We start from the raw sequence: 14,071 nt of genomic DNA, 5'->3' as shown, positions 1-14,071 counted from the left end.
AAATCGAAATTAAACAGGACAAACTAGACGTGAACGAAACTGGAAACCGATATTAAACAGGACAAAATAAATCGGAACAATAACGGACAGGAAATACCAACAGGAAACAGGACCGAGTTGAAACCCGCGTCTTGTGGGGCAGAAGTTCATTGACGGGCTGACAAAGTAAAAATGAGAGCACTGAGCTTAAATAGAAGGAAAGCCAATCTGTCTACAAGCCGCAGTTGGCGCCACACGGACGGGGCCAATTGGGGGCCATGGCAACCGTGACAACTGCATGCATTTGCAAAAGGTGCACTTTCGAATGTCTGGTATAAATGAGGTTTTCAAGTGTGCCTTATAGTCCGGAGAATACGGTAATTCGTTCCCGGCCTCCCAAAATCCTCTAAGTTAACCCTAGATAGCTATAAAAGACATTTGATCACTAAAAACACATTCAATTAGTAATTGAACATAGGAATACACTAATCACGTAAAAAAAGAGGATACCAGCGAACTAAAATGTGCCTGTGCCTGGTCATTTTGGCGCCAACCGCTTTGGGTTCTGATTGGCTCCCTGTCACTACCTAAAACCTGTCCTGTCAGTCCCCTGTGGTCAGTCCGTCTGCGAACCTCAGTGTATACTAAGCAAGCCTTTTTAGACCCTAACTCCCACCTGTCCCGTTTTCGCTTCCGTCTGTCTCCGGCTACGACCTGTTTTGCTCCTGACCACATCTGTTCTCCCATCCCGGCTTACGACCTCTTTTTGTCCCCGACTACGTCTACTCTCTCTTGTTGCTTACGACTCGTTTCCGATCCCGACCACGTTTTTGCTCTCCTCTCCCGGCTATCGACCTGTTTTTCTGTCCCTGACACCGCCATCGCCTGCTACGGAAGATCCACTTCCGTATTCGGATCACAATCTGATTGCGAGGGCGACTTGCACCAGATCGCGGGCGCTGCCCTTCCTCTCTATATTCCAATGAACTTGTGAGAAAGGTTACGCGATTGGGTCTACCCTTTATTCTGGACGTGACAATGTCAGGTAAAATTTTTGCTCGAAAGACATCTCATATTTCAAATTTCTCGTAACTAGAGGAGCTTGTATGTCGAGGGGGACCCTTGTATTTACATGTGTGGAGTTGTTTACCTGCATTACTGAAAAGCACATAGTATCATATTTTGACTATTTAAGCTCACTGTTTCACATTTTTCTTCAGCCCTCCTAGTATAAATGACGTATACCTCTTTTAAGGGACCGTGGGCTGCCCGGGTTACTGTCCTTGTGGGAACTGGAGGAGGTGTGATCACTGCATAAGGAACTATCCTCCTCTCCAGAACTGGATGAGTCCTCAGAACTGGATGACTCCTCGCAGTATGGATTGTTACTTAGCAGAGTCGCTTTCTGCAAAGAGATGGTTTTCATAAATCCCAGCTAGGCTAATCAATTGCACGTACATGAAAATATTTACTTAACTTACCCCCTTTAGAGTTGTGTACACTGGTGTGGTCATATTCTTGTATATGAGGGATGTGTATATTAAAAAGGCAGGATTGGATACCAAGGAAGGGTCTACAAATCAAGAGTCAAGAGAGTGAAAAAAATCATTTTTACCATGTTCAAGCTACACGAACAAAAAAACATGAAAACCAGCATGAAATCTCTCAATTGATTTTGTCGTCATTACTAGCATACTCACTTACCTTTGCTAGCCGAATCCGTGCATGATGTCTCAGACAGCCTAATTCCTGATTTAGCCACTGCATAGATGCGACTCTCCTTTGGAAAAAATAACACCTTTGTAAACCAGCCACAACATAATAGTACACATGTACAGTCATATGCAAAAGTTTGGGCACCCCTGATCATTTTCAAGATTTTCCTTTATCAATCATTGGTTGTTCGGATCAGCAATTACAGTTAAATATATCAAATAGCAGACCAACACAGTGATATCTAAAAAGTGAAATGAAGTTCATAGGATTTACAGAAAGTTTGCAATAATTCCTTAAACAAAAGTAGGCAGGTGCATAAATTTGGCCCCCCTTTGAAAAATTCCATCAATATTTAGTAGATCTTCCTTTTGCAGAAAAAAATAGCCTCTAAATGCTTCCTATAGCTTCCAATGAGGGTTCGGATTCTGGTTGAAGGTATTTTTGACCATTTTTTACAAAACATCTCCACTTCAGTCAGGTTTGATGGTTTCCGACCATGGACAGGCCGCTTTAAATCACGCCACAGATTTTCAATAATATTCACGTCTGGGGACTGAGAAAGCCATTCCAGAACATTGTACTTGTTCCTCTGCGTGAATGCCTTAGTAGAATTTGAGCAGTGTTTGGGGTCGTTGTCTTGTTGAACTATCCAGCCCCGGCGCAACTTCAGCTTTGTCACTGATTCTAGAACATTGTTCGCAAGAATCTGCAAATACTGACTGGAATCTATGCGTCCTTCAACTTTGACAAGATTGCCAGTACCTGCACTGGCCACACAGCCCCACGGCATGATGGAATGTCCACCAAATTTTACTGTGGGTAGCAAGTGTTTGTCTTGGAATGCTGTGCTCTTCTTCCACCATGCTATGCTCCTTGTTATGTCCAAATTAGTTTCATCAGTCCACAGCATCCTATTCCAAAATGAAGCTGGCTTGTCGAAATGTGCTTTTGCATAACTCAAGCGACTCTGTTTGTGGCATGTGCGTAGAAAAGGCTCTTGCCGCATTACTCTCCCATACAGCATCTCCTTGTGCAAAGGGTGCTGGATAGTTGAACGATGCGCAGTGACACCATCTGCAGCAAGATCATGTTGTAGGTCTTCCGAGCTGGTCTGTGGGTTGAGTTTGACTGTTTTCACCATCCTTCCTCTGCTTATCTGCGATTTTTCTTGGCCTGACACTCCGGGCCTTAACTAGAACTGTGCCTGTGGCCTTCCATTTCCTCGCTATGTTCCTTACAGTGGAAATTAACAGCTGAAATCTCTGAGCTAGATTTTTGTATCCCTCCCCTAAACCATGATGTTAAACAATTTGTTTTGAGGTCATTTGACAGTTGTTCTTAGGCTTCCATGTTGCCACTCTTCAGAGAAGATGCAAAGAGGAGAACAACTTGCAACTGGCCGCCTTAAATACCCTTTCTCATGATTGCCTTCACAAGTGTATGTAGGTCAAGGGTCAATGAGCTAACCAAAAAAATCTTCCAATCTGTTCCAATAATTAGTGCTAAAGGTATTCAAATCAATAAAACAACAGAGGTGTCCAAATGTAACTACTTTTGTTTAAGTAATTATTGCACACTTTCTGTAAATCCTTTAAACTGCACTCTACTTCTCAGATATAACTGTGTATGTCTGCTATATGATATATTTAACTGAAATTGCTGATCCGAACAACCAATGATTTATAAAGGAAAATCTTGAAATGATCAGGGGTGCCCAAACTTTTGCAAAGGACTGTATATATATATATATAATGTGAATGTAAATGTTATAACATAAAATACAACATACTGTAAATAATGTTTGTTTCTGTTGTAATCCAATTCTTACCCAGGAAGGGAGCCTGTGTAAAGGGGGTGTAGGAGGCGAGCTTTGAGCGTCTGAGTTTATTTCTGGACACCGACCCCCGGGGCTGGGTGTGGCCTTTGTGGAAAGAACTGAGGGTTTTCCGCGAGAACCGGGGCGAATCACCCGAGCCGGCTCATTGCCCGTTTCCATGTCGACCTCCAGCACTCGGTCAAGGTCAGTTTCTTGCAGCGGGGGGGAACGAAGCATGCTGAGGGCGTTGCGCGTTTGTCCGTGCGCCGCCTCGTTGCCCGTCGGCGGTTGGCTCAAGTGTTTCTTGGCTGTCGTAAAGACGGTCAACCCTGACCCCGCAGGAGTCCGCAATCTGGGCTGTTTGGGGGATCCTGGGGTATCTTTTGGGTCTTGGGGTGGATTGGGACGTTTGGGAGTGAGAGCCGGTGTGACGACCGGGCTGGGGGTGTTCAGTTCGCTGGAAGAGGACGAGGAGTCTAGTCTCTGTGATTGGAATCGTTTATTGAGCTCCTCAGGAGAGCATTGGTTTTTCGTTGTAGTTTCCCTAGGTGACCCGTCCAATGTTCCGAGAAGATCTGGTCTCTCGGCTCGCTGCATGTCATCATCGAAGAGAGAACTGCTGTCATCCGAAGCGGTCAGGTAAGCCTCGCTGCTCGCCCGACTGAACTCTGGACCTTCGTCCCTGGTTTCACACCCTCCCTGTCCTCCTTCAGCACCCGACAGCACTGAGGAAACACTACAAGACCCGGGCCTGCTTGCTCCAAAGTCCATAGGTTTCATGTTCTCGTTCTCCTCTTGACTGTTTACCAGCAGTCCTGGTCGATCTGGTCTCGGGACACCCAAGCCTGAGGAGGCTGTCTGCTTACTTCTAATATCTGTTAAAAACATAAGAGAAGACAAGATACATTTTTTTATGAAGTCCGTTTTATCCATACCCATATCCTTCTGAAAAGCCACAATGGATAGCATTCTGGCATCATAGTGTGGTATGCTGGAATCAGACTGGAAAAACAGTAATCAACACAGCCCAGAAGACCGTTGACTGCTTTCTGCCCAGTCTAAAGGACATTGTCGGCTTGCAGTACCACAGGAGAGCCATTAACATTATCACGGACTCTTCTCACCTCAGGCACTACCTCTTTGACCTGTTGCCCTGTAGTAGGCGCAGGGTTGGGTAGGGTTACTTTAACTGGATTACTTTCAATTACTTTTGGATTACTCTAATACCAAATATGCTAATAAAAGACAAAAGAAACTAAATATGAATAAAATTACTAAATTTTGCGCAGGCTTGGAATACATGGCAAAAATGATGTTGGCAAGCTGTTTGGATTTATTTTCATTTTGTTTCTGTCGCATTTTATGTTAGTTTTGCCGGAGATCAAAGAAATCAAAGCCAGGGGAGAAAGCTTACCACGTGTTGTGAGTCATCATTTTATTCATATTTAGTTTCTTCCCAAAGCGCTTTACAATGTGCTCCATATTTCCCAATAGTGGCCTTGCAGCCATGTAAGACGCTAACCTGCTTATTGGAGGAATTCGGGGTTCAGTGTCTTACCCAAGGACACTTCAACATATTACACGGACAAGCCGGGATTTGAACTTGGATCCCTTGATCCCAAGACGAGCGCTCTACCTCCTGAGCTACTGTCATCATTTTATTCATATTTAGGTTCTTTTGTCTTTTACTAGCATATTTGGTATTGGAGTAATCCAAAAGTCATTGAAAGTAATCCAGTTAAAGTAACCCTACCCAACCCTGAGTAGGCCATACAGGTCCCTTAAAACAAGGACAAACAGCCTCTCGTTGCAAACAATGTTCACTATGTTGTTATCAATGACAATAAAGACAAGATAATATAATTCATCTCAACACACTATTGAGATACATTTCAGGTATGTGTTATACACATGTATACAGAGCAAGGTATAAGCGAATTGAGCGGATGATTAGGGCCCCTTGACCACTAGGGGGCCTCAAAGAGCGGTTAACTTAAATAGTGCCAGCTTTGTTCCTATTGTCCCTTTCGGTTGTCTACAACAAAAAAAACTTCAATTCAAAACTCTGAGAAGGTTTAGCAATCAATTTTATCGATTAGTTGTTGCAGCCCATAGTTGCAGAGTCGCTGGTTGGAAAAGGTTAGGAAAAATGCATTTTGAGCAATGTCGTACCCTATAATTGTTCATAAATATTTGACTCTCGTGTTTCTTTTTAATAATTCAACCGAAAATGAGTCCAGTGGCTTTTCCCTTCCTCTACCTGATAGCATTGGTGCTTCATTAGACGTGGAACTGAGAATCTGTATTAAATGAAGCGTTCCTCTCAAAATGAAACCTACCTTCACTTTCCTGTTCTGTGCTGAGGCTCCTCTGTGACGGAACAGGCCCAGTCAGGACCTGAGCACTCTTTCCTCTCACCTGGAAGCAGCCAAACGTCAGGCTGCTCACCCGGTGAGCTTCACCTGGTTTGCAGAGAACTGCACGTCTACCGGAGCATTTCTGCTCAAATTCTGAAAGAGATGAGCAGTACCTATAGCGGATGTGTTTCGAAAAATAAATAGGATCTCATACCTTCCATTTTCCTCTTTAGCTCGCCGATCTGAGCTTCCTGTTGTTTGTTGGTTTCTCTTAGAGCGGCGTTCTCGGCCTCAAACTGAGAAAGAAATGCATATTAAGAGGAGTTTTGTTTTAGAAATGAACAGTATAATCATGCAAAATACCTCTCCCAGCTTAAGTGTCACCCATTCCTTGATCTTGGCTGCTTTTTCCTCCACAGTCTTGCTATCTTGCTGCCTCAATTGTTTCTGGTACAAGGACAAAAATTAAATAAGAAAAAATATAATCATGCAATAAAAGAATATAATAATGCAATGAATGAAGAGTATGTATTGCCTATGAAAATTGCAAAACATTGTTGGCAACCAGTGGTACAGATGACACATGAAAAGGCATTCAAGCTTGTCTCATTATCACACTATTTTTACTCACGGTTCCATAAACACCGATTTTTTTTTTTTTTTTATTGGATGTACCGGTAAAAGGTGGTAATAGATCACATATGTCAAGCCAAGGCCCGTGGGCCACATCCGGCTCCCAAGAAGGTTTTTCCGGGCTCTGAGAGGATCGGACCGTGGCACACCCAGGGGGAATGGCACTTTTTTTAAACAAAACAAAAACAACATTTTACAAAACATACATTTGTCCGTCGCTGATCTATCGCCATGCGCTACTATTGTATCGCCAAATTCTCCTTCAATTTCAGTCAAACATCTCCCATGTTCCCCCATTTTGACAGGACCAGGACGGAGACAGAAACCACTTGCGTTACGTTTCTCTCTGTTTTATTGGGAAGAAGGTAAAGAATTGCACACATGATTCGATGATCGCTGGTCGCGGGGAGCAAGTCGCTCTGAACGCGGAAGTGGCACTTCCGCGGCGAGCGATGGCGGTGTCGGGAACGGAAAAAACGGGTCGGTAGCCGGGACAGGAGAGCAAAGAACGTGGTCGAGATCAGCAACGAGTCGAAAGCCACAACGAGAGAGTAGACGTTGTTGGGGACAAAAAGGGATGTAAATCGGGACGTGAGAACAGACGTGGTCAGGAGCAAAAGAGGTCGTAGCCGCAGACAGACAGGAGCAAAAACGGGACAGGTGGGAGTCAGGGTCGAAAAAAGCTTGCCTCATATACACTGAGGTTCGCAGACGGACTGACCACAGGGGACTGACAGGACAGGGTCCAAATAGTGACAGGGAGCCAGGGAGAGGAGAGTAGACGTGGTCAAGATCAAAAAAGGGGTTGTAGCCAGAAAACAGACGAGAGCTAAAGCTGGAGTGAATCAGGGTCGAAAAGTTTGCCTAGAGTAAACTGAGGTTCGCAGACGGACTGACAACAGGTGACGAAAGGAGTGGGTTAAAATAGTGACAGGGAGCCAATCAGAGTCTGAGGAAGTTCGCGTCAAATGAGCGGCCACAGGTGCTTCGCATCAGTAATCATGACACTCTCGACTTCTTCACCTGTGAGTCAGTTAATATGTATACGGATGCAAAAGAGCTAGTATAGTATAGAGCTAGTTATATCCAAATCCCTTTTATCTTTTTATCTTTTCATCTTTTTTAATCTTTTATCTTTACAGCAAATGTGTCACTGGAGTGCCACGTCCAATTTCGTTTGGAGCAGATCTAAAATCTATCTTTTTAACCAATCGGAATGCACGATGCAAATCTGTGTTTCAGGCAACGTGATTATAAATAGTCTGATAATGAGAGAGGCTCTAATACTTTGACGGATGTCTTTGATACCAGTGGTAGTCTAGTGGTATAGTGCCATCTTTCACGACCCAGGTTCGAATCCCGTTGCATACAATGTACTAGGTTTTGGCTCAGCATTATTTATGGAATGATAACTCATTGCTCTGAGTATACTCTAAGACAATGGTTCCCAAACTCTTGCAGGCTGGCGCCCCCTTGGCTCCCCGGTAAATTCCGTGCGTGTATTTTAATATGTGAATATTTAAGGTGTTGGTACAAATGACTTGTGTTTCCTCTTGACCTAGCGACTACGCAAAAACAACTTCTGCAACGGGTGTTTTCATTCTGTTCCACGTCCGCTTCGTCAAAACCAAAATAGGTCCAAACAATTAATGTACCGCCTGTCTTCGGTGCAAGCTCCGTTTCCTTCTCGTTTGTTGACTCTGGGACTATGTTTACGGAATCTGCCATGACACTCAATGAGCTCACACGGTGGGTGTGGCATAGTGTGGTGCTTGCAAACTTTGAATCACATTTGTCATGATTACCGATGTGAATCACCTGTGTCCGCTTATTTGGTTCCCTGTCCCTTTTTAAACCTAGTCCTGTCACTCTCCGGCTGTCAGTCCGTCTGCGAACCTCTGTTGATATAAGGCAAGCCTTTTTGACCCTGACTCCCGCCTGTCCCGTTTTTACACCTGTTTTTCCACCTGCCTGTTTCTGATCTCCCCGTTTGTCTCCGGCTGCGACACGTTTTTAATCCAAACCACGTCTGCTCTCCTGTCCCAGCTTCTGACCCATTTTTGATCCCGACTACGTCTGCTCTCCCGTCCCGGATTACGACCCGTTTCTGACCCCGACCACATTTTTGCTCTCCTGTCGCGGCTACCGACCTGTTTTTTCCGCCATTGCCCGCTACAGAAAATCCACTTCCGTATTCGGATCACAATCCGATTGCGAGAGCGACATGCTTCCCGCGTCCAGCGAACACCGGATCGTGGCCGCAGCCCTTCCTATATCTTCCAATAAAACTCGCGGTAAACGTTCGCAATTGGGTCCTGATTCCGTTCTGGTCGAGACACGTTTATTGGCTTGTGCCATTATAAAAACTTGCCTCTGATTGGTCGGCGCTTTTAAACAGTAACAATTGTGGTTGGCCAAAGCTCCATCACTCACTACAAAACCTTGATTAAAAACGCAGTGCTCTGCGGTTTCAAAACCGCACTTTGTCACATCGCAATGTCGATTCGATTTCGGTTAATCGCGCAGCCCTAACGTCTCATCTCATCTCATTAGCTGCACCGCTTATCCTCAGTAGGGTCGCGGGGCTGCTGGAGCCCATACCAGCAATCATCGGGCAGTGGGCAGGGGACACCCTGAACCGGTTGCCAGCCAATCGCAGGGCACACAGGGACAGACAACTCGCTCGCTCATTCACACCTAGGGACAATTTGGACCGGCCAATCCACCTGAAATGCATGTGTTTGGAATGTGGGAGGAAACCGGAGTGCCCGGAGGAAACCCACGCAAGCACGGGGAGAACATACAAACTCTGCACAGTAAGTCCGGTAGCTGGATTTGAACCCACACAAGAGGTTCCCAAGACCTTAGAACTGTGCCGCACACGCGCTAACCACTGCGTTTGTTTGACAAATCGTCAAACAAACGTTCAAACTTCTGACTTCTACTTCGGACTCCCGCCCCCCTACCGCCCCCCTTACAGCCCCCTTCTTCCTCACTGCCCCCAGGGGGGCAGTACCGCCCACTACTCTTAGACCTCATAGAGTAATGCACACCAATAAATACTGTGTGTATTTCCAAACGTATCCACGGTATTATGTGGTTTATAAAACACACTTTCAATTTTCTGGCCAATTTGGGGGATTTTTAGTTGCACCTTTTAGTCTGGAAAATACGGTACCGTTTTGCATACTCACTTTAAAACAAAATATTTACGTTTGTGCGTGTGTATCTGTTTTACCTGCTCTTCCAGCTGCTGCTCCAGCTTGGAAATGACATCGTCCTTTTCCTGCACTAAGGCTTGAAGCTCTTGACAGCGCTCTAGCCAAAACTTCTCAGAGTTTTGAGGCTGACCGTCCGGAGCTTTCAGCTTCTCTTCCATCCACCGAGCCTGAAGATACATACGCAGATGGACTACAAAGCACTCAATGCAGATGGAAACTTCGAGATACTTGCTGACTGACCTGCTGCTGCGCGGTAAAGGCCCGTTTTTCTGCATCGATTAATTGCGTCTCCAGTTGTTGAATCTGTGAAACAGAAGGAAATATGAATACTTGCGTTCTTGCGAGTGCTTTTTGATGTCATGATTACTGACTCTGATTGGCTCCCTGTCCCTATTTAAACCCACTCCTATCAGTCCTCTGTGGTCAGTCCGTACAATCAGGACCAGAACGGAAACAGGACCCAACTGCGTTACGTTTCTCACAAGTTTTATTAAGGGAAGAGGAAGGCCTGCGCCCACGATCCGGTGGACAGCAAGTCGCTCTGAATGCGGAAGTGGATCTTCCGTGGCGAGCGATGGCGGTGTCGGGAACGGAAAAAACGGGTCAGTAGCCGGGACAGCAAAAACGTGGTCGGGGTTGGAAGCGAGTTGTAAGCCAGGAAAGGAGAGTAGACGTGGTCAGGGACAAAAAAGGTCGAAAGCCGGGACGGAAGAGTAGACGTGGTCAGGATCAAAAACGGGTCGAAGCTGGGGGCCAGGCAAAAAACAAGTGGGAGTCAGGTTGAAAAAGGCTTGCCTAGTGTTAACTGAGGTTCGCAGACGGACTGGCCAAAGGGGACGGATAGGAGTGGGTTTAAGGGAGCAACTACTACCACGAAGAAATATTTCGGTCTTTAGGTCTTCTTCCTTCTGCTTTGTAGCACTAGTTTTCGGTTGCACTATACGATAGAGTGACACCTAGTGGTCAAATATTACAAAATGTACCTTTAAGTAGTCTTTTCTAACATTAGTAGGTGTCATGATTGCCGATTGGAATCACCTGTGCCCGCTCCTTTTGCACCAACTGCCTCAGACTCTGATTGGCTCCCTCTCCCTATTTAAACCCACTCCTATCCGTCCCCTGTTGTCAGTCCGTCTGCAAACCTCAGTGTTAACTAGGCAAGCCTTTTCTGACCCTGACTCCCACCTGTCGCGTTTGTTGCTCCCATCTGTCTCCGGTTACGCCCCGTTTTTGATCCCGAACACGTCTGCTCTCCCGTCCCGGCTTACGACCCGTTTCTGACCCCGACCATGTTTTTGCTCTCCTGTCCCGGTTATCGACCTGGTTTTCCGTCCTTGACACCGCCATCGCTCCCTGAGAAACGTAACGCAATTAGGTCCTGTGTCCGTTCTGGTCCTGACAGTAGGAAATATTTCTTTAAATGAGAATAAATATAATAGGTGCTTTTTCGTCTTATTTCATTTGAGAAACAAATTTCTGCGTAGTCTCACTTTTCCAGACATTCAAATATCAAACACATGCTAGATCAGCTGTAGGCTCCATATCACCAGATAGTGTGAATGTCAGAGCATAAATGGTGGTTTGTCTACGTTTCAAATGACTGGGCAGAGCACATCTGTTAAAGGTACAGCAAAAATCGGTAAACATTGAACATCAGTGTGTGTTTCTGATCGACCCTTTTTAAAAACACACAAAGTTAGAGTCTTAGAATTATGACAGTATTTAGTAAATCTCCAGTTTTATTGCATGATGCATTAAGATGCACTTTGAAGGGACTATGGCGCTGGTCCCAGTTTTACTTTCCGTCTGCTCGGACCAACAAACTAAACTCCCTGTTCTGTGAAGCAGCCACACCCTGCCAGAGCCATTCATAGTTTCCACAAACCAGGCCTTCTCTGGACACACAGCTTTTTCTGCAGCTTGACCTCCATTTCATGCTTGTAGAAAGTTTTTTTGTTTTTTTTTTTCAAAATAAATTTGCGCTTATGTCACAGGCAGTGTCTGAAACTCATGACAAAAGTTACGGACACCAGGGCAGACAACTCACAACTTGAAACGCAATAAGACGACTAATTGCAAAAAAAAGTTTTAAGGATTGATAATCAGAATATATAACAGAACAATACTTTAGAATTAAGTTTATTATAAATCTACTTATAACATTCATTGCAAGTATATGACATCGCAGTTTTCCAACTGCCATCAGAATGTAACTGTATTGACTCATCTTCATTCATGTAATGTTTGTGTTGCGTCGTCTGCTACAAGCCACGTGAACTCCTCTTACCACGATGCTTTTAATGTACGTTTACGTTTTGTCGCGTCATAAATTTATTTTGCTTCTTTTGAATCTTTCTTCTGGGGCTGAGGTTTTGGCTTGATTCCTAACCACTTCTCCATTTTTCTTGTGTTCTCTGTGCGTCTACTTTGGCAAATGATATGCAAATGCACGACCTTATAAACAGGGTTGGGTAGGGTTACTTTAACTTGATTACTTTCAATTACTTTTGGATTACTCCAATACCAAATATGCAGGGTTGGGTAGGGTTACTTTAACTGGATTACTTTCAATTACTTTTGGATTACTCCAATACCAAATATGCTTTTAAAAGACAAACTAAATATGAATAAAATGATGACTCACAACACGTGGTAAGCTTACTCTCCTGGCTTTGATCTCTTTGATCTCCGGCAAAACTAACATCAAATGCGACAGAAACAAAATGAAAATAAATCCAAACAGCTTGCCGACATCATTTTTGCCGTTCCATGTATTCCGTTACTCCCCAAGCCTGCACAAAATGTAGTCATTTTATTCATATTTAGTTTCTTTTGTCTTTTATTAGCATATTTGGTATTGGAGTAATCCAAAAGTCATTGAAAGTAATCCAGTTAAAGTAACCCTACCCAACCCTGCTCATAACGCCCGGGAAAGTCCGGAAGTACCAAGTTATTCGATGCAGGCTTCTGATTGGCTGCCGAGTATGCAAATTGCCAAACGAACCAAAATTCCGAAATATCCAAACCGAACGAAGATTTCGAAATCGGAATGAAGCAATTGTCTGATTTGGAAAAATCTTTTTTTTTTGTTTTTTTTTCTTCATTTAAATTTACTTATTTATTTTTATTATTTTGAGAAACGTTTTGTAAGTTGTACGCCCGACGTAAAAGATGCACGCCCGGGCGTCCGGGTAGACGTTACTTCAGACACTGGTCACAGGTTATGTGCATGAGTATGTAAACTACATTATAAGTAAGGCCTTGTTATAAAATCGAAATCCAGGCACCCCCAAAAATACCAACCAAATTGATAAAAACGTGTGGTCATAGCTGCACAACTGCTGAATGGGTAGCGCGTCCGCGGCACGGTTCCGAGGTCATGGGATCAAATCCAGCTACCGGCTTTTCTGTGCGGAGTTTGCATATTCTTCCCGTGCCCCATTCCAAAAACATGCATGTCAGGTGCATTGGTCGGTCCAAAATGTCCCTAGGTGTGAAAGATTGAGAGAGTGTGCCTGAAGACAGCTCGGATGTGCTCCAGCACCACCGTGACCCTACTGAGGAGAAGCGGTGCAGATGATGGATGGATGTGTTGTCGCGTGGTCTGTGGGGTCTATGACGCCCTCTGGCAGCTAAATTGGATACCGCAGAACCCAACCACCGACCATTCCAAGCAGCCAAATCCAATCTTCTATTGGCAGGGCCATTTTGCTTGTTATGAATAAATTACTTAGCACCTTGGAGGATATATCCAATTGTTTACGATTAAACAGATTACAAGTACAAAACAAATGTGATGGATGGATGTGTGGTCTGTGGTGTCTATAACGCCCTCTGGTGGCCAAATTGGATACCGCAGAACCCAACCACTGACCATTCCAAGCAGCCAAATCCAATCTTCTATTGGCAGGGCCATTTTGCTTGTTATGAATAAATTACTTAGCACCTTGGAGGATATATCCAATTGTTTACGATTAAACAGATTACAAGTACAAAACAAATGTGATGGATGGATGTGTTGTCGCGTGGTCTGTGGGGTCTATGACGCCCTCTGGTGGCCAAATTGGATACCGCAGAACCCAACCACCGACCATTCCAAGCAGCCAAATCCAATCTTCTATTGGCAGGGCCATTTTGCCTCTTATGAATTAATTAGTTAGCACTTTGGAAGATATATACAATTGTTTACGATTAACCAGATTACTAGTACAAAACAAATGTGATGGATGAATGTGTGGTCTGTGGTGTCTATAACGCCCTCTGGTGGCCAAATTGGATACCGCAGAACCCAACCACTGACCATTCCAAGCAGCCAAATCCAATCTTCTATTGGCAGGGCCATTTTGCTT

The 14,071-nt window shown here is 44.5% G+C and overlaps 1 protein-coding gene across 1 annotated transcript in view; it reads right to left on the bottom strand.

Moving 5' to 3' along the window:
- Positions 1-14,071, bottom strand: part of plekhh2 (pleckstrin homology domain containing, family H (with MyTH4 domain) member 2) — a 76,301-nt gene that overhangs the window by 34,844 nt on the left and 27,386 nt on the right. Inside the window, exons 3-11 of the mRNA XM_088351514.1 lie at positions 9,963-10,025; positions 9,740-9,889; positions 6,232-6,315; positions 6,083-6,164; positions 5,851-6,021; positions 3,524-4,386; positions 1,684-1,759; positions 1,461-1,552; positions 1,225-1,384 (exon numbers count right to left, since the gene is read on the bottom strand). Of these exons, the coding sequence (XP_088207640.1) occupies positions 1,225-1,384; positions 1,461-1,552; positions 1,684-1,759; positions 3,524-4,386; positions 5,851-6,021; positions 6,083-6,164; positions 6,232-6,315; positions 9,740-9,889; positions 9,963-10,025 (1,741 nt within the window). The remainder of the gene's footprint in view (positions 1-1,224; positions 1,385-1,460; positions 1,553-1,683; positions 1,760-3,523; positions 4,387-5,850; positions 6,022-6,082; positions 6,165-6,231; positions 6,316-9,739; positions 9,890-9,962; positions 10,026-14,071) is intronic.

This window comes from Urocampus carinirostris, chromosome 13 (genome assembly GCF_059441175.1).
Source record: "Urocampus carinirostris isolate Australia breed hairy pipefish chromosome 13, RoL_Ucar_1.0, whole genome shotgun sequence".
NCBI classification, from domain to species: domain Eukaryota; kingdom Metazoa; phylum Chordata; class Actinopteri; order Syngnathiformes; family Syngnathidae; genus Urocampus; species Urocampus carinirostris.
Note: the sequence above shows the minus strand (reverse complement) of the source record. Positions and strands in the feature narration are given on the sequence as shown.